Source organism: Hippocampus comes, unplaced genomic scaffold (assembly GCF_001891065.2).
Source record: "Hippocampus comes isolate QL1 unplaced genomic scaffold, H_comes_QL1_v1.1 scaffold76, whole genome shotgun sequence".
Classification (NCBI taxonomy): Eukaryota; Metazoa; Chordata; class Actinopteri; order Syngnathiformes; family Syngnathidae; genus Hippocampus; species Hippocampus comes.
The window spans coordinates 1,422,664-1,440,719 of record NW_017805277.1 but is presented as its reverse complement, the minus strand read 5'-3'; the positions used below and the strand labels follow the sequence as shown (position 1 = coordinate 1,440,719).

General features: G+C 38.8%; 1 protein-coding gene across 2 annotated transcripts in view; it reads left to right on the top strand.

Annotated features, from left to right (window-relative positions):
- The first annotated feature begins 189 nt into the window (after positions 1-189).
- The window catches only part of wdr27 (WD repeat domain 27), a 23,244-nt gene continuing 5,377 nt past the window's right edge, over positions 190-18,056 (top strand). The window contains exons 1-21 of one of the 2 annotated variants that reach the window (XM_019870312.1): positions 190-551; positions 1,022-1,163; positions 1,385-1,509; positions 1,627-1,740; positions 1,821-1,872; positions 1,948-2,018; positions 2,110-2,197; positions 2,289-2,385; positions 3,191-3,282; positions 3,390-3,454; positions 4,102-4,214; positions 4,655-4,728; positions 7,243-7,312; positions 7,500-7,568; positions 7,656-7,759; positions 7,911-8,000; positions 8,573-8,694; positions 9,376-9,509; positions 10,597-10,694; positions 11,063-11,184; positions 14,185-14,282. In XM_019870312.1, the coding sequence (XP_019725871.1) occupies positions 414-551; positions 1,022-1,163; positions 1,385-1,509; positions 1,627-1,740; positions 1,821-1,872; positions 1,948-2,018; positions 2,110-2,197; positions 2,289-2,385; positions 3,191-3,282; positions 3,390-3,454; positions 4,102-4,214; positions 4,655-4,728; positions 7,243-7,312; positions 7,500-7,568; positions 7,656-7,759; positions 7,911-8,000; positions 8,573-8,694; positions 9,376-9,509; positions 10,597-10,694; positions 11,063-11,184; positions 14,185-14,282 (2,078 nt within the window). In that variant the 5' untranslated portion in view covers positions 190-413. The remainder of the gene's footprint in view (positions 552-1,021; positions 1,164-1,384; positions 1,510-1,626; positions 1,741-1,820; positions 1,873-1,947; positions 2,019-2,109; positions 2,198-2,288; positions 2,386-3,190; positions 3,283-3,389; positions 3,455-4,101; positions 4,215-4,654; positions 4,729-7,242; positions 7,313-7,499; positions 7,569-7,655; positions 7,760-7,910; positions 8,001-8,572; positions 8,695-9,375; positions 9,510-10,596; positions 10,695-11,062; positions 11,185-14,184; positions 14,283-18,056) is intronic. The other variant, XM_019870313.1, reaches the window with a different exon arrangement.

The following is an 18,056-nucleotide window of genomic DNA, read 5'->3' as shown; positions in this document are numbered from 1 at the left end:
AATTATTGTTTTCGCAATCACAAATTAAGATTGACTGTCATCTAGTGGTTGAAGGTTGTGGTGCAAACACTAAAGAGTTTCCTGAGTCAAAAAAGAACACGTCCCACTCTGAAACGATTTTCTCTACGGTTTACATCATAATGAAAGAGATGAACACATCATTCAATAGACAATCTCTACCAAAGCGCTGCAGCCGGTCTCCGAGCAACCGCAAACGTTTGCCAAGACGAGACGTTCATCACGTTGTGGAAAATAATCATTAGTTTGACCAAACGTATTCTGTTGAGAATACGTAATGTTTTTAGAGTAATTCAGACGAGATACTGAATAAGTGACAATCATTTGAATTGCTATCATGTTATGTTAACAAGCGAAGGCGAAGGCGGGTTTGTGGTTTGCCGTGGAGCAGGAAAATGATCGTTGAAAGATTCAAATTGACTTGTGACAAACTTCTATCGTACCAGCAACTCGCTTATAGTTACTGTTACACTTGCATCCCTCAGAATGGCAAGGATATTCTCATGTACAGCAATGCGGACGTTGGGCAAAAGGTTTGTCACCCGAGATTTGCATGTTTATGACGTGTCTCCCTCTATGTCGAGAATGTAATTCATAGTGTATTTAATGTGTGTGTGTGTGTGTGTGTGTGTGTGTGTGTGTGTGTGTGTGTGTGTGTGTGTGTATACATGCGTCCCAAGTCCAAGGACATGCAAACTGCACACAAGAAGACCAGAACCGAAATTGAAACCCAAAAACTCAGAACAGTGTGGCACATGTGCTAACATATAGTCTATAGAGCTTCCTTAATCACAATTTAATTTTAAACTTTCATCTACTATTCTTTCGGCCATGCTCTGCAAGCTTTATTGTTTCCTTATCCTTTCCTGTGTTGTTATACATTAAGTGGAAAAAATGGTATTTTGAAGCCAGTGCGTTGCAAGATTAAAAATATAGTACAGTAAAGATAGTGGGACACCACAATGGCATGAATCACACAAGTGTTTTTTCTGTGTCTCCACAGGCCTTGCTGTTCACGGGCCATCACAGTGAAATCACCTCCATGACTTTTGGGAAAAAGAACTCACCTGTCCTTCTCTGTTCTGCATCTGCCGATTACATTATTGTTTGGAATGTGGAAGTGTGCCAGAGAAGAGTGAGCCAAGGTACAGAAAGAGAAAGTTGCTTCATGTAAATCCATACAAACTAGACACCTAGGAACAAGTGAAATGAATCTATGTGCTTTTATGATAAGACTGTTGAGTTGTGATTGATAATGTCAGAAAGTATTCATTTAACAGGCCACATATTGTGGTTTTACTTGGCATTGCTGTACAACTGTACTGCATCATAATGAGCTCATGTTGCTAACTGAATTTTGCCAAAGGTCAAATTGCAGCTGGGACAGTTATCGGAAGTTTACCAGGTGAAGTGGTCCATCTTTCCTTCTGCTTGTCTGATGAGAGAGTGGCTGCATGCTCTGGAGCCACTGCATATATTCTCAGTTTAGAGGTATTTATTTTCCCAAGTCTAAATTCATTTTTAGGATTTGAACTCTGATCTGCAGATGCAAATGTTAATGCACAGTGGACACAAATGGGAAGCCAATATGACTGTTTTTCTCATCAGAAAGAGGAAACAATCTTGACATTAACTGGCCACTTGGGACCTGTAACATCAGCAGAGTTTTGCACGTGGGATAAAAACATTCTTGTCACCACGTCAGAAGACCGAACATTCAAGGTACTGAGTTAACATTCTGAATGATGTATTATCACACATTAAATATTTTTGGGTCAGAACTGTACAACACAATCTTTTAGGTATGGGATCTACAAACTGAAACTGTTTTCTACCAATCTTTTGTACTGTCAGGTATGACATTTAAGAATAAAACAGATCAAAGCTTTTTAATTGTTTGATGCGTTTAACCAAACTCTTATTGTTCAGCTTCTCCACTGCTCAGTGTGTTCTTCATGAAGGAAAATGGGCACATAATCACTGGCTCCGCTGATGGACAGGTTGTTATAGCCAGCCCCGACAGCACCAAAATGACCTTCACAAAAAGTAGTTCCATGCCGCGTGTGACCAATTATTTTCTGTCTGCTTTAGGTTTGGTGTTTTTCTCTCCATGCTGACTTTTCTTGTCAGCTAGTGACCAAAATAGACCTTCACAAAAATGAACAAAGACATCAAGCGGGTGAGAACCTTGCCATGGAGTACAGGTGATAGCACTAAGTAGTTTGATAAAGCCTACTTACTTTAATGCTGCTTTTCATGAACTCTTTTAGGAGTGGGAGAAAAGTCGTCAGAAGTGGACATTTCAAAACCTGTCCTCAAAATCGTTTCTTTTGGCTCATGTCATGACAACATTGATGCAGAGAAAAGGTAAGTGGAACAAATATCTACCCATCTATCTGTCATCCTTCCATCGCCTCTACATGACCTGTTGTGCTTTACTTACCGGGACATTTAAATTACAGTAGTTCTGTATTTTATTGTCTGTTTTCCGGGCTTAAGTCTCGGGTCAGGCCTTCCTCTGTGTTTTCACGTTCTCTTTGTGCTTGCATGGGATTTCTCCAACAATCTAAAAACCTAACGGTTAGTTTAATTGAAGACTCAACATTTTCCATATCTTTGAATGTGAGAATGAATGGTTGTTTTTACTCCATGTCTCTCACAAAGTCAGCTGGGATATGCTCCAGCTCACCCGCTACCAAATTGAGGATAAATGGTCTAAAACAGTAATTTATCGTGAACAACATGGCCAACGCAGTTAAATTATCCCGGGTTTAGATCTCAGACCAGGGCTTTTTCTCTCGCTTCCTCCCACATTACAAAAACATGATTATAATGATATACAGTAATGATATTGCATAATACCTTTCCTTCATTATGTTTAATTACAGTCTTGCCATACGCCATTAGTGTACAGTATGAGATTTACGGTCTGAAATAAACAGATGGGGATTTGCTGTGTTTGACTTAATCTGTCTGGATTTGGACCACTGCAAGCAGATGGATGCTAAAAATCTTTATTTTACATGGGATGTATTGTACTGTATACATGTATCGTGCAAACCACACTTTAAAACACATTCAGATTCATCTTTAGATCATTTTAGTGTTGACATCTCACACCAAGATACCTTGTTAAGGTGCAACTTGTGTAAAAGTTTTTCTACCTTTCTAGGGACGAGAGCTGGTTATGCGTTGGAAGTACAGATGGTCTGTATGTAGTCAATCTGGCTACATCAGAGCTAGTGTCTGTTCTACATTTCACAGGTATGGTGCCTTCTGTTTTTGTGCTGCCCAAAAACCCCATAGGGGAATCCCTCAGTATTTTGTAGAAAACAGGACATCATAAAATATTGTATTTCAACTGATTCTAGACTATCCCAATTTGAGCATCGCAATGGCTGGGTCTTGGGTCTTCTCTGACACACCTAACAACTCTGTGAGTATACCTCAAATAATCAAATGGCATTGCTACATTTTTCCATAGTTCATGTTTTTTTCTCATATTCATTGATGTCCTTTGAGATGTGATTTGGACAAAGTATAATTCGATTAATCATGGAATGTCAGCGTAGCAGTGGTCCCTCAACTTTCCTCATTATTTAGGTTATTGTGTAGGCAACACACGATGCACGTCTATTGCGGTTTCCTTCTTTTACCATGCTACAGACTGTTTGAGTCAGACCTTTCCCAAAATTAAAATGTGGTTGCTATCACGTAAAAACTTAAGTATAAACTTTAAATGTGTGCCTTACTGCTTTACCAATTAAAGTCTGTCATCCGTAAATTGAGGGAAGTTTTTATTTAGTTTTGTCTCATAAACCTGAATAATCTGTTCATGGGCTTTGCACTTAAAAATTACATTTCAGTAACTTTGCAAAGTAGAGGATTGCGTGATTGCTCTTCGCTTCTATTGCTCTTGGCAATATTGTATTGCATTGTTGTGTTTGGGGTTTTCCATTTTATTCCTGCCCAGGAGAAAGCAATGACGTGTCTAAAGTTCTAAAATAAATGTGTCTGATTTCACAATCTAATCTAACAGATGATCACCATTACCTTGACAATTGTTGAATTCCTGCCACACAGATGCTGTTTTTAGTGAGCTCTTTGTTTACTCCCTGTGTGGGCCTGTTGGAGTTCTGTCTGGGTGATGTGGAGAGAATCCAGGCAGGGAGTCAAGGCTTTTCAATATTTCCAAGGTAATCTTGAAATTTCGTCCATGTAAAATATATAAATAAAATATATACAGAGAAAGAGTGAGAGGCAAACAACTGTTCGCTCTGTCTTTCATTTCAATAGACACTTTAAAATCTAAATTTGTGGTGTGAATGGTTGTTTGTCTATACTCAATGTGAGGCGGCGTGTATGCCACCTCTCATCTAAAAATCTGCTGACAGGCTCCAGCTCATCCATAACCCTAATGAGGAAAAGGTGTATGTATGTTTAACCTCTGAAATTTTGACTCAAGGGGAAAATTGCAATGGACAAGCTGCAGTCTTGATTGCATCTGCTGAATTACATTTTTTTGATGAGTCAACAATGTTATGGTAGAGCAACTAATAATCCAGCAATGGAAAAGCTTATAAGCATTCAATTCCAGGAACTCTTTTCCCCGTCTCACCCCCTCCCTTGTTTCCAGTTCCCCGCCACTGATGGAGTCTCCCCTCAATGCTGAGTTGAAGAAGAAGGAGCCCAATCATTTGAAGAAAAAAGGTGAGGATGTGTCATCGTCTTATGGTGATAGACATGTCATACCATGGCGACCCTGTAGTACAAATTTTAGCAGTCGATAGTGGACCCCTCTCATGTTGTGCTCGTGCCTGATTCATGATCTTGTAGCGTTACAGAGTTAAACGGAGAGCTTGTGCAAACTTTGTCGCACTCCCAATTGATTCTTCTTGTTGATTCGGAACAGATAGTTGATGCTCGTGTTCGTGATGTGCAGTACTCGCAAGCTTCTGACAATATTTTGTCTTCAGTCTCTAACCACTAGCAGAAGCAGATGCTTTAAATTTCATTAATTATTGGTTCTTGCGAGGTCTATTCCACAAACTTCCACATTATATATGAGAGAATGGAAAACATTATTTCCTTCACGCAGCAGGGGATGGTAATTACTTATCTAACTCCCTTCAATTTGAGTACTTTCAGCACTTTTAACAGGTACTTGAAATATAATAGCAGATGCAAACACATTGTAACCGAGATGTGGGTGTTAATTATCCAAATGGGGTTGCTTTGTGCAGTCATTGGTTCCATGGTCAAAGCCTATTTGTGACCCAGGTGTTATCATTAGGCTCTGGCAGCGTACTCTGTTCTCTGGGGGCGCGTTCAGTGGTTCTTTGTGGTTTTCATGTTGCTCTCATGGAGCGGTAGCGGTGGAAAAGGGCAACATTATCCTGACTCCCTACAGCTGCATGGAGAAGAGCTGTGAGCCTTACTCTGGAGATGTTGACGAGCTGTACTGCATGCTAAGTCAGACCCAAAGCCACAAGCATTTACTGACTAATGCGGCCTTAATCACGCTGCATTTTAAAAGTATACACTATCTGCAGAATTGAAACATATTAAACCATAAACCTCTCAGGATCTTGGAAAAGAAAACATTGTTCCATTCTAAGTCTGGAACCAGGCTACAAAAGTTCTTTTTAAAGAGCCGAGTGAGAAAGAAGGATGACGCATTATGTGAATCTGAAACTGAAATTAATGCTTTATTTTGTTTAAAAAAGTTTTGGGGGGAAGAACTTGCACTTTGTTCCCTTGTATAGAGAGAGGTCACCGACACTACGAGTCACAGTCGGTCTCATTCTATATTTTCCAGGTCATATTTGTTTAGTAAAATTACATTTTCAGATGATTTTATTTATTTTATTTTCGATATCATTTCCTTTCATTCATTTTGAAATGGGGGCAGATGGCTCTATTGCTTCATACTGGGAAGAAAAAGGACACAGAGATATGCAAGTAATGCAGACAGACATACATGTTGAGGAAATGACCCTCGTTAATATGTAATATTGTACATTCGTCGTACAATAAGTTTCATAATTGAATTGCACTCTTATCTACATACCGTGATCCCTGAATTTCAGCTTCTTACACCCTTTAGTTATGGTAAAGGCTGGACACATTGGGTCATATAGATGCGGTAAATTATACATTTTTAGAAGCCTGAATTATTATCTTTGTCTTTTTCTTGGACTTCTTTAATTTCTGTAATTTTCCTCCTGGGCTTTGTCTCAGAAAACATCTCCAGAGATAGCCAGAGTCACTGTTAAATCAATGATTTAACAATCAGTCACTTCTTAAAAATCCCAGAATTTAATATACCTCTGTGGGTCCAAAAAGCTTAATGACTCATGACTTTTCGTTCCGCAGATGCAGTAGATTGTTTGGGCAACTGAGTACGTTTTCCAGGAAAGAACCATTTCAAAATAACACTGATCGATTTATTTATTTTTTCTTCCAGTCCTTCATAACTCTTGTAAATTTAAAGGCTAAAGCTGTGGCCTGTGGTAATTTTTACATCTGTAACTCTCTCTCTCTCTCTCTCTCTCTCTCGTATATATATATATATATATATATATATATGTGTTATGTTATGATTAGCTACCGGTAATTTGAAAAAAAATACTTTGAAAGTGGTCTTTAAATTATTCCTTTCATTCTTCAGTCGTTAGTTCCCAAATAAACACACAGCAAATCACTCATCCAACTTCTCTCAATGACCAGTGAGGGGCAGTTGAAGGGATTTTGTCTATTTTCTTCATTCAGATTTACATGTATATTACAGAAAATATGGATAATGCTCCATCTCATTAAACTAGATGATTATTGTTATGGAATATCTTGCGTATTCATTTATTTTTATGCTTTGGACAGGAGCGTTGTCAGAAGCTTTCGAAAATAATAGCTCATTGTAATGCAAAGACATGCAATGACAGCTGACAGGGAGCAAATGCCTCACCCCTCAATTTGTGGCTTATAATTAATACTTCTCTGCTAATTTGTACAAACTATGACACCCTATTACTTACTGTACAGTGAACATTAAGTATGCCTGTTTGTTGACGTTTTCTGATAACTCTGTGGTGGGGTAGGACACAGGAAAGGAAGAGCTGGTTTCATATTGGTGCAGATCGGGATGAACGTGTGCTTTCAGATTTTTTTCTGAATTTCTCAGGAAAGAAATATGTTCCTCTTAAAAATTAAACTATTTTTCCACAGGGGGGGTAAAGGAGCAGCCGCTTGTCTTCCACTCAAAGGTGAAATCATCTGGATACACAAGCTCCCCGAGGTAGCCAAGCAAGATAGATAATCAAAACTGTCTGTTCATAAATTAAAATTAAGATGCATTACTTTGCCCTAAATTGGGGGTGGTGGGAACAATCGTTCAAGGTTCACAACACCCCCAAGAATCTTCACAATTCAAACCCATTTTTTGTGGCACTCATTACTATTCAACATTTCTACTTTTATTACAGAAAGCTCATATTATCACACCCCAAAAATGCTCCGAAAAGTCAGTCTTCAATGAAGACAAATAAGAAGAAGTAAGTGCTCTATATTATTCTTTTAAAAAAACTGCATTGAAATGACAGTAGTTTTCTTGTTTCTAATCTTACTAATTTTCATTTTAGAGGTTTATTCCTCAAAGATTACCCAGACGACACTGCAGCACCGACAGTTCTTCGTGTCCATCTAAGTATTACAAACAAGCCAGTTTATTGCCTCCAATATTCAGGTGTGTATTAAAGTCTGTTATTTCATCTAAAATTTTAATGATGTACAGTACTCCACATTTTTCAAAACCTCGTACTGACCTGCCCAAAATAATTGATCATCTGTTGAAATGTATCATACATATTGATTGCGTGTGTTTACATTTCTCCCAGGTGATGGAAAGCAACTCCTGTGTGGTCTTGGTGACAACTCTGTGTTTATGTACAAGTCTTCCCTTCATGGCAATCCAGCTGTCTATACAGGTATGGTGTAGCTTCACAATCATATGAACAGTGATTGCGCTGTTTTACAAACGTGATCTCGGGTTAGGCGCGAGTGTTTTTTGGTTTTTTTAATCTTCCCCAATTGGCCTCAAGAGAGTGCTCACATTCCAGTGTAGTTCAGCATATATCTATTCTCAAAGTTTTACTCATTTTACTTTAAGTCAAGGAGAATGAAGAATTTGATTCATTACCAAATGAATCAAGAGAAAAGCCTTTTTGGGCTACTGTACATAACTTTGAAACGGACCTTTGACTTGAATTGAAACACTCCACAGATATTTACTGCCTCACCGATAACTGTCAACCTTGTAGAATGAAGAATTTTGACTACAGATGATTTCTGAAGTAGGATTTTAGTGTCGGCACGGTCTATCCCACACCAAAAGCACCAAAAGGGGGCAGCACAGATACGATGACCAATGTGAGGTTACAAAGAGATGCTGAAATCCTCACTCTCTCCACATCTTAGTGGAGTTCCATAAGAGCAAATGTTGCAAATACACACGGTTATTTCCAGCTGATTATGAAAGGCTCTCTTTGTCTGCATGCAGGACACGACAAGCCAGTGAGCAGCGTGAGCTGGAGCCTAAATAGGCAGTGCTGGTTAAGTGCATCACATGACCAGACTCTGCGACTTTGGACTCATGACATCCCAGAGCCTGCTGTTATCATGGTAAAATGTCTCATTCCCATTCAAAACACCGATACTTGCGGTCTTCTATGTCATCACCCCGATTTCGGCCTGACCACTCACATGCCGTTAGTACTTAATGCAAAAAAAGCCTCACGTGCAGACAATTCATCATTCACAATACAGCAACCATAGGACATGAACAGAAACCCGATGCTGGTTTTTTTTTTTTTTGTTGGTTTTTTTTCGTGGAAAAGACTCTTTCCACAATCTCCATGTAAAAGATTGATGGCACCAAAGATGAAGAACAAAAACAAACAAAGAAAGACGCCCGGTGTTCTACAGTATGCTTTCTTTTGCTCATAAAGCCGTCTTAAGTTATGTTGAAATCAAGAGAGTCAATGAAGATGTGTTTAAATTAAGCAAACATGGAAGATTTATTATAGATTTTCTGTCCATAAAATCTCAAAACGGGCTTTTTACTAGTTTTGAGACAAAGACAGTGGTTACTGTATTTGCTCAAGCAACTGAGGGATTTTAAAAAGAATTAATTTTACAGCAAGCTAACAACCATTCCATGCTTTAAAATGGTGTGACTCAAACAAAACAGAATAAATAATCATGTTCCATAGGAGAACTATTTGTGAAATGTGTTTCATTTTGAGTTTGTCTGTCAGTATATTTTAAGAATATGAATGTCTCTTGTTTCTTGTTTTCTTTCAGGGGAAAAATATGTTCTCTAAACCTATCAAAGCTGCCCAGTTTTATTACCTGGACAAGTTTTTGCTTCTTGCATCGGGAGACTCACTCCACTTGTATTTGTATCATGTGGATGTCACACATGATGACATCAAAAGGTAACGTGAGCTTGGGTGGGTCGATATTTTTTTGGTTTGGTCATTTTCTCATATGACATCATGAAAAATGCCAATCATGCTTTTTAACAAATTCTATTGTGTGTCAATATATGGATTATGCTACACTGATTTATGAATTATTGAAGCTCTAATGACTGGTTAGAAAAACAACTGAACAATATTTTTTTTTTTTTTTTTTTGTTTTTTTTCGTGGAAAAGACTCTTTCCACAATCTCCATGTAAAAGATTGATGGCACCAAAGATGAAGAACAAAAACAAACAAAGAAAGACGCCCGGTGTTCTACAGTATGCTTTCTTTTGCTCATAAAGCCGTCTTAAGTTATGTTGAAATCAAGAGAGTCAATGAAGATGTGTTTAAATTAAGCAAACATGGAAGATTTATTATAGATTTTCTGTCCATAAAATCTCAAAACGGGCTTTTTACTAGTTTTGAGACAAAGACAGTGGTTACTGTATTTGCTCAAGCAACTGAGGGATTTTAAAAAGAATTAATTTTACAGCAAGCTAACAACCATTCCATGCTTTAAAATGGTGTGACTCAAACAAAACAGAATAAATAATCATGTTCCATAGGAGAACTATTTGTGAAATGTGTTTCATTTTGAGTTTGTCTGTCAGTATATTTTAAGAATATGAATGTCTCTTGTTTCTTGTTTTCTTTCAGGGGAAAAATATGTTCTCTAAACCTATCAAAGCTGCCCAGTTTTATTACCTGGACAAGTTTTTGCTTCTTGCATCGGGAGACTCACTCCACTTGTATTTGTATCATGTGGATGTCACACATGATGACATCAAAAGGTAACGTGAGCTTGGGTGGGTCGATATTTTTTTGGTTTGGTCATTTTCTCATATGACATCATGAAAAATGCCAATCATGCTTTTTAACAAATTCTATTGTGTGTCAATATATGGATTATGCTACACTGATTTATGAATTATTGAAGCTCTAATGACTGGTTAGAAAAACAACTGAACAATAACCATTCTTTGTCATGTGTTCATTTTGAAAAAAGAAAAAAGGTATGCGCACTGTTTAACATGATCATTATTTATTTTTTTACTTCAGATATCAGCAGCGAAGTTTTGTCAAACTGTCAGGTTGCTTTTCAACATCCTCAGGAGCCGATATAACAGACTTGTCTGCTATCAATGATTTCTTCGCCTGTATCCTTTGGTTTCGCATTTTGTTCTTCTGACAGAAAGTGCGGGCTCAAGTGTTTTGGTGGACAAATTGAATCTAGCTGCTGAACTTGTTAGCTCGCCCCTTGAATCTGAGCCATGTAAACTGCTGCCTCTGAAGCTTCCACTGCTGGTTTTACTTGTGATTATTTTGTCTTTAATTTTTCAGGAATGTCTGCCTTCTAACCAACGGTGGTGGGATATCTTGTATTGGGTCTCTCTAACATGCGAAAATAACAGATAAAATAACAGCTAAAAACACTTTAAAATCATGTACCCTTTCCACCTTCATTTTAACTTAGTCCCATGCTTGTCTTGACTTCGTAGTAGTTCCCATAACTTTCCTGGGTCAGACATTGTTCTGGCATGTGCTTCCAATCGTTCCATTCAAGTGTTTGACATGAACAAAGGTGTAGTCGCTGCAGAGGTGCCTGATGCTCACAGCAGAGCCGCCCACTGTATCACACAAAACAAGGTACTCATCTCAAAGCGTTACAGTCCCTATTAAAAAGTGATGGTTCCTGTTGACTCGACTTCTCTGCATTATCTTTTTATCTTTTGTCATTGTCAGTAACACACACAGGATAATTCAATGAGAACAGGATGTTGTCCTGTCGATACACTTGGGCAGTGTAACAAAATTAAGTTAGCAGCTCTGTGAGATGCACTGAAAAAGATAACAATGAAAAATAATTTTAAAAGAGTATAAATAATACTAGGCAGCACAGTATACGGGTGGTTAGCTCGCCTGCCTCACAGTTGTGAGATTCAGGTTTCGAATCTTGACTCCATGTGGAAATTGCATTTTTCCATTTCTCCGGGTACTCCGGGTTCTTCCCACATTCCCAAAGTATGTGTCTTAGATTAACTGAAGACTCTAACTTGCCCTTAGGTGTGAATGTGAATGTTACAGTGAATGAATGTTTACTGTATATGTGCTCTGTGATTGATTGGTGACGAGTCCAGGCTGTACCTCTCCACTTAATAAGCTCCAGCTCACCTGGCTGAACTCATACAATACTTTACTAATAAATAAATGGACTAATGTATTCATCCAAGTAAAATATGAAACTACAAAAATTTAGGAAGACTCAAACCAGTTTTTTCAGTATAAAATAAAATGGGGATACCATCATCAAACAATCAAAATACATTACATATAGCGCATTCCATTCAAAAAACGTGACTCAAAAGTGCTGTACGTGAGTTAACCCACCCACTCACTAGCTGACGGGGATACATGCACGCTCACATACAATGAAAGAAATGACCCATAGTGACCTAAGACACACAACCCCTACACATATGCTACTGGCAGACAAAAGTTATACCACAATGAATAATGACCTTTAAAAAAAAAAAAAAACTCAACGCTGGGTATCCAGGTGACAAAAACCCCATCTCAAGGGGCCGTCTGCATCAGGACACAATTATAGGCTGTGCCGTAGAGCATCTGCATGAAGCCCTCGGTGCAGCAGCACCGCGAGAGCCTGCACACACAGCAATTGGGGACCCCATGGGACAGGACCGTGGCCACGGTCCACCGCGGCTTCCATTGAGGAAGAAAAAGAAAATATTATATATTACAATATAATCACGATGATAAGTGTTCTATTTGCAAGTCCAAATGGGCACATTTTTAACTTAAGCGCTTTTCATTTTTACAAGACAGAATGCTGAAATGAATATGGAAAGGAGTAACCTTTATTTTATGAAATGTCATCAAATACTCTACTTTGACACATTTAATCCCCTTTATCTAATTTATATCCGACTGTTTCCACTGTTTAAGGACTAAACCCATTTAGATTCCCTAAAAATCATCCAACTGTCAACACATTGTTTAGCGCAGCTTTCTCGCCTGTAGTTGAACTCGAATGCTGATAGCGAAATAGGGAATTAGCTTTGTGATTGGCAAACCAGTGTCTGGATCAGACCCACCTAAAGGAAAATGTATTTGTTCTGGCATCCACGGGTAGAGCGAGTTCCATCTTTATTGTCAAGGATCAACTATTTGGCAGATGTTATGATGTTACGTAAGTCGTCTATGAGTGCTCGGATGGTTACATAAGGAGCACATTATCTGTGAGGCAACAAACGTGTTAGCTTGTGGTGTGACAGATGCAAGACAGTGGCTAAAAACTCATGGTCATTATCATTTATCTAGATGTGTGTTTAAAGCCCTGGTTTATTGGGATTATAAATGCCATATGAAATGGCAGGAGGACAATCCATGCAAAATGAGGGCCTTGGAACAACGCCGTTCCATGATCCAATTTTGGTTTCTTCAGCCTTACTCCCACATCACTGTCTTGGAGCAGAGTGGGCCCAATTTGCTGTTGTCTAGCAAGTAGACAGCTTGGGCCTGCATCCATAGCCATTATTGTGCTCTAAAGAATAGAAGTGTGAATCACTCACAATGAAAACCATCAATATTATTGATAAATGTCAACTGGCGATGGCTGCTGAACACTCAACAAAGAACGTGTCTTACACTTTAGACAATGAGTCCTCTCCCTTGTCCCTTGTGAACTTTAAAGCGCATATACGTAAAGTGATCCCATGCTGTTGCGTACCCTCGCTTCGGCGCATTGACCTGTGCGTGTTTGGTAGTCTCAATTAGCTGGATAAACAGCAGCCAGTGGTGTGTATCAAATGCACGGCGTGTTCAAGTGTGATGCTCACAGCTGACATCATGCCTTGCCCTTTCAGGTGCCTTTCGACTGTCGCGCCAGCTATTGTGTGCCATCAATGTTGACTGTGTTGGTTCAGCTGAGCTATTGCGTCAATGGGTGCCCGAGGGCCTGAGGAGTGCAGGGGGGATAATACCAGAGAGGATCGCAGGGATTGCTTCAGCCTGGCCGCAAAGTCGCTCGTCTTTTGCCTTGCTATCTTGTCTCAAGGCTGACCACTCAGATGAACTGCAGCATGGGCATGGGAAGCAACATTTCCCAATAAAAATTTCCATCGCCTCTACAGTTAAAAACTCACCTGGAACTCATCACGGCAGAAGCGCGGAGGACTTCTCGGAAAACTGAACTGGAAATGCCCTCTCAGACTCCCGTTCTCACACTCTAATGGAAATCCAAACAAAAAAACCTCTCCCCCTATTTCACACACACCTTGATGCATCATCTGAAGAGTTGGTAGGGAAGTCATTTGGAATTGGTGTACGTGTGCTATGGAAACTGTATATATAACTGAGTGCGATCTCACTGCTGTGGCTCAAGGATGGAAAACAAATTGTTGAAAAGAAAACATCTCACATTCCAGATTCACTACCATTGGCTTTCATTCTACCTCTCCCCACACTGTTGTGCGAAGTGCAATGAAATATTTGGAAGCAGTTTGCTTATACAGGCTATATTGCAAATGTTTTTTCCAGCACTTGATTTTCTAAGAAGCTAAGTCGCAAACTATTTGAGTCATGTGTTTCCTGACGAGGCATTTTCATCCATTTGTGTATATTTCACAGGGCTCAATGTTCAGCACACAGGCACCAGAATCCTATAACCTCTTCCTCACGAGCGCAGTCACAGATGGCTTGAAGTTGTGGGACCTCCGCACACTTAGGTTCGTGTAAGATTCTTTGCTGTCGAAATAATTATAGTTGATCATATTAATTTTTATTCTGAATCAGACTAGCTGCTCAATTCAATTCATAGAAATGAGTAATTTTTTTTTTTTTAATATATACTGTTCGATGATCCTGAATACTAAATGTTTTACTTGGCTTGAACTTTTAAAACAGGTTTGAGTGTATTTTGCATACTTGGTTCAGATTTCTGTCGTGTTGTTATAGTCTGTTGGCTGTGCATTTTTTTTCCGCAAGGTTTGAGGGTGCATAAAATACAAATTTTTAAAAAAGGTCACATTGTATATATATTTACCAGTGCCTATAGTGCTTGTGGAAAAAAAAGATACTTTCATGTCAATATGATATATCTACAAATTTATATCCAGTAGAATAATAACCACTTTTCGCTGCTCACCAAGAATCATGACAGCCTTGTGAGTGGATTTATCCCAAAACCTCAAACAGCATAAAAACAAACATGTCTTACCCGATGTCATGAATTGTATAAGCGAGAGTAGATATTTTCACCACATCTACAATTTTAAAACGCTCGGTCTCTTCAGAGACACGTCGCATATCCAGGACTTTGTTCCATCTTTTATTTTTGTGACATCACACGAGATGGTTCCATCTCACAACAAGAAGCAGCGACAGCTCTAAGGAAGGTTTGTTGACAACCAAAACTGTTAGCAAGGTAAGAGAATTTCTATGGACTCAAAAAATACACGTTTGAACACAAGAAATCCCATTCTATCAAATTGCTAGATAATACCAAAAGTTTGAGCATGGATAACTACTCAGCAAATCGGGGAACGCATAATACATGAGTACAAAGGAACATCACATTTAGAAAGGTGATTGGGGCAGTGGGGGCATATCATATACAAGTGTGTGTTATTCTCGGGAAATTACAGTAAAGCTCTTTGGTCTGACTTTACAGGTTGGTTAAATGAAATTTTGCTGTGTTTTTAATCAAATTGCCTAAACAAATTTTCATGTACATACATAATACCATTTAAAGTGTGTGGCAAAGAATTGCCATGTCAGAAAACGTTAATTACGGCAGTTGTAATTTCTGCGGTAAAACATGAGATTTTCATTCCCATCAGTATTTTTATTGGCTGAACAAATGCTTCATCATAAGAACTCAAACAAACTGTAACCATTTAACCAGACGAACGCGACAAAAATACTTAAGCTCCTATTTCTTCTTTCCAACTAAACATCCATTGCGGGGGCGTCACAAAGTTTTTATGGACAGGCCGGTTTAGCACCCAGGGGACGCATAGGACGTGAGCAAGTTCAGCACATGAGCAAAACATTTCCCATTCAGCTAATACTGTGTAAAACTTTAAAGCCAACATTTGATTTGTAGGGCCCATGGGTGACAAGATTCAGAAACGAACCAGGTGGTGTGCAGATCCCACAAATGCAGACGCAGACAAACTACGAAACTAAAATATTTATCGAAAACGAAGGACCCACAAAGTATAAATAGGCATCGCTGGCGACAAAGAACCAGGAAAACCAAATTTGAACAGAAAGCGCTTGCAAGGTAAATTTGAAACTCGAAAAAACACAAAACGATATGGCAAAGGCCCAAACACATGAAACTTAAATCAGACAAGAGTAATTGGAAAACCAAAATATTTATAAAACAAGTAACTGTCGGAACAGGAGTGACTATGAACGTGAGGTCTAGAAAATATATTTCGGTCATAACAGCAAGCAATGTCAATAATACCACCAGAGCCTTGGAAGCTTGAGAGTCCTTAAATACTAGGCGAGGCTTGATGGGGAACGAGAAACAGGTGCATCGCTGAAGTGGCACACCCTCCATCCCAGCTGATGCCAAAAACAAAGACCGAGCAGAACATGACAATAGGTGCGCTACCTGGGGTGCCAGGTGGTTTCTAATTGCCCGCGACTTCCGTCTTCAGCAAAGGGGAACTTGCAGTTTAAACACACTTTGCGCATGCCAATCCCATTTCTCAGACCCTAGTGAAGTATTTTTCTCATCACTTTATATTTCTATACATATTATATGTAATTATATATTTAACTTTTTTGTATTTTTCCCCCCTCAAAAAATCAATGTTAAAACTAAAAAATAAAATGAAATAAAAAATGGAACCAATTCATTTCGAAAGTCCAAAGAACATTTTCGGAATGCTTCACCACCGCAGGCCGAACAATGCCATTGATCCATTCTTAAAAGTTTCCACCCTTTAATTAGTTATTGTATCAAAGGATATGTAGCCAACATTGTTTGTCTTCTTCTTGTATCAGAGGATATTTAGTTCATACGTAGACGATCATTCAAAATATTTTTTTGGGCTCAGCTGAAGGAATTCTTGAGGAATTATTGCATCCATGTTTAAATATTTGTCCCAAACTCGATTAAAACCCTCTTGCTGTCTAATGAATATGTGCCTTTCAAATTCTGTCTTTTTTTTATAGCTGGGTAGTGTGATTTACTCATCAAATAAAACCCCACCAAGATTAATAAGCACATGGGGAGCACATTTTCTGGCCTCCTTAATTGTATGTTCTGTATGTTGAACTCCCATGGCTAGAGGTGAAAGAGCTACAGTGACCCAAATGTATATATATGGTAGTGGTTTGCGTACAGCATATGGGTGCAGTAAGTGTTTTATTATACATCTGAATGTGCTGCAGAATTCCTTGAAAAATAAAGACATCATGCATTGAGTGATTTAATTCCTCATGGAACTATACATTATTTCAGATATGTTTTTCATTGCATGCTGTTGTTCTTTTACCCTTACAAGGCTGCTTTATATATTGACTTTAGGTTGCCATTTTTGCATTATTGGTACTTGAATAGAGTTCTTGTAGACTCATACTCTGCAGTGTAATACTGTGGGAGGGGACGATGTTGTTTCACGAAAGAAAGTTAGTCAGATGATATCATTTTTCATCAAATGCCTATTTTTTTGCTTCATAACGTGGAACCTGAATGTGACCAACTGAAGCAAAGCCACATCAACAAAATTGATCCCACAGCTGGTACTGTATAAGCATTTGATGACTGCATCCCTTTGTATCCCGGCGTACCCATCACTATGGAACAAGGTCAGAACTGGAATTATTTGACCCTGTAACTCTTTTGCATAGCTCCAAAGTCCAATTTTTCTCCTCCCAAAAGCAAATTGAGCAAGCATCAGTGATATGTTGTTTTCTTCAGGCTACACAGCTGTTCAGCACAAAATCCCTTGAGTTCTCTTTGCATTATGCACTTACTTTCTCTATTTAACATAGCTCTTTACTTTGTACCATCTCATCCCACCAAACATCGAAATGATCTTTTCAAGATTATTTTCCAACCGCACGTGTTCCCAGAAAATTATGGTTCACCACTACTGAATAATTTATTTGACAGTTCTAACCCAATTTTAAAAGTTTCAGGAGGCTCCTTAGTTTGTTTATGACATGGTTATTTAGGAAACGAAAAGCTACGGTTTGGGTTAAATAACATGTTACTAGATCAAACGTATCAATGACTGCAATAATTATCCCGTGGAAAGCTCTTACCTGCAATATTTTCTTAGGTGGTGCTTTTTTGGGGGGTGGGGGAGGCAGTGTTTCTATGAATGTTGTTAAACGTCATCTTAAATCAAATGTTCAGCATTACCTAGCTGCCTGACACTGAATACTCAGGTGCATGAAAGGACCCTCAGGGCTGCCATTCAAAGAGGATCAGACCAGCCATTGCAGTCTGTTAGTCATCACTCACGCAAGTCTGTGTG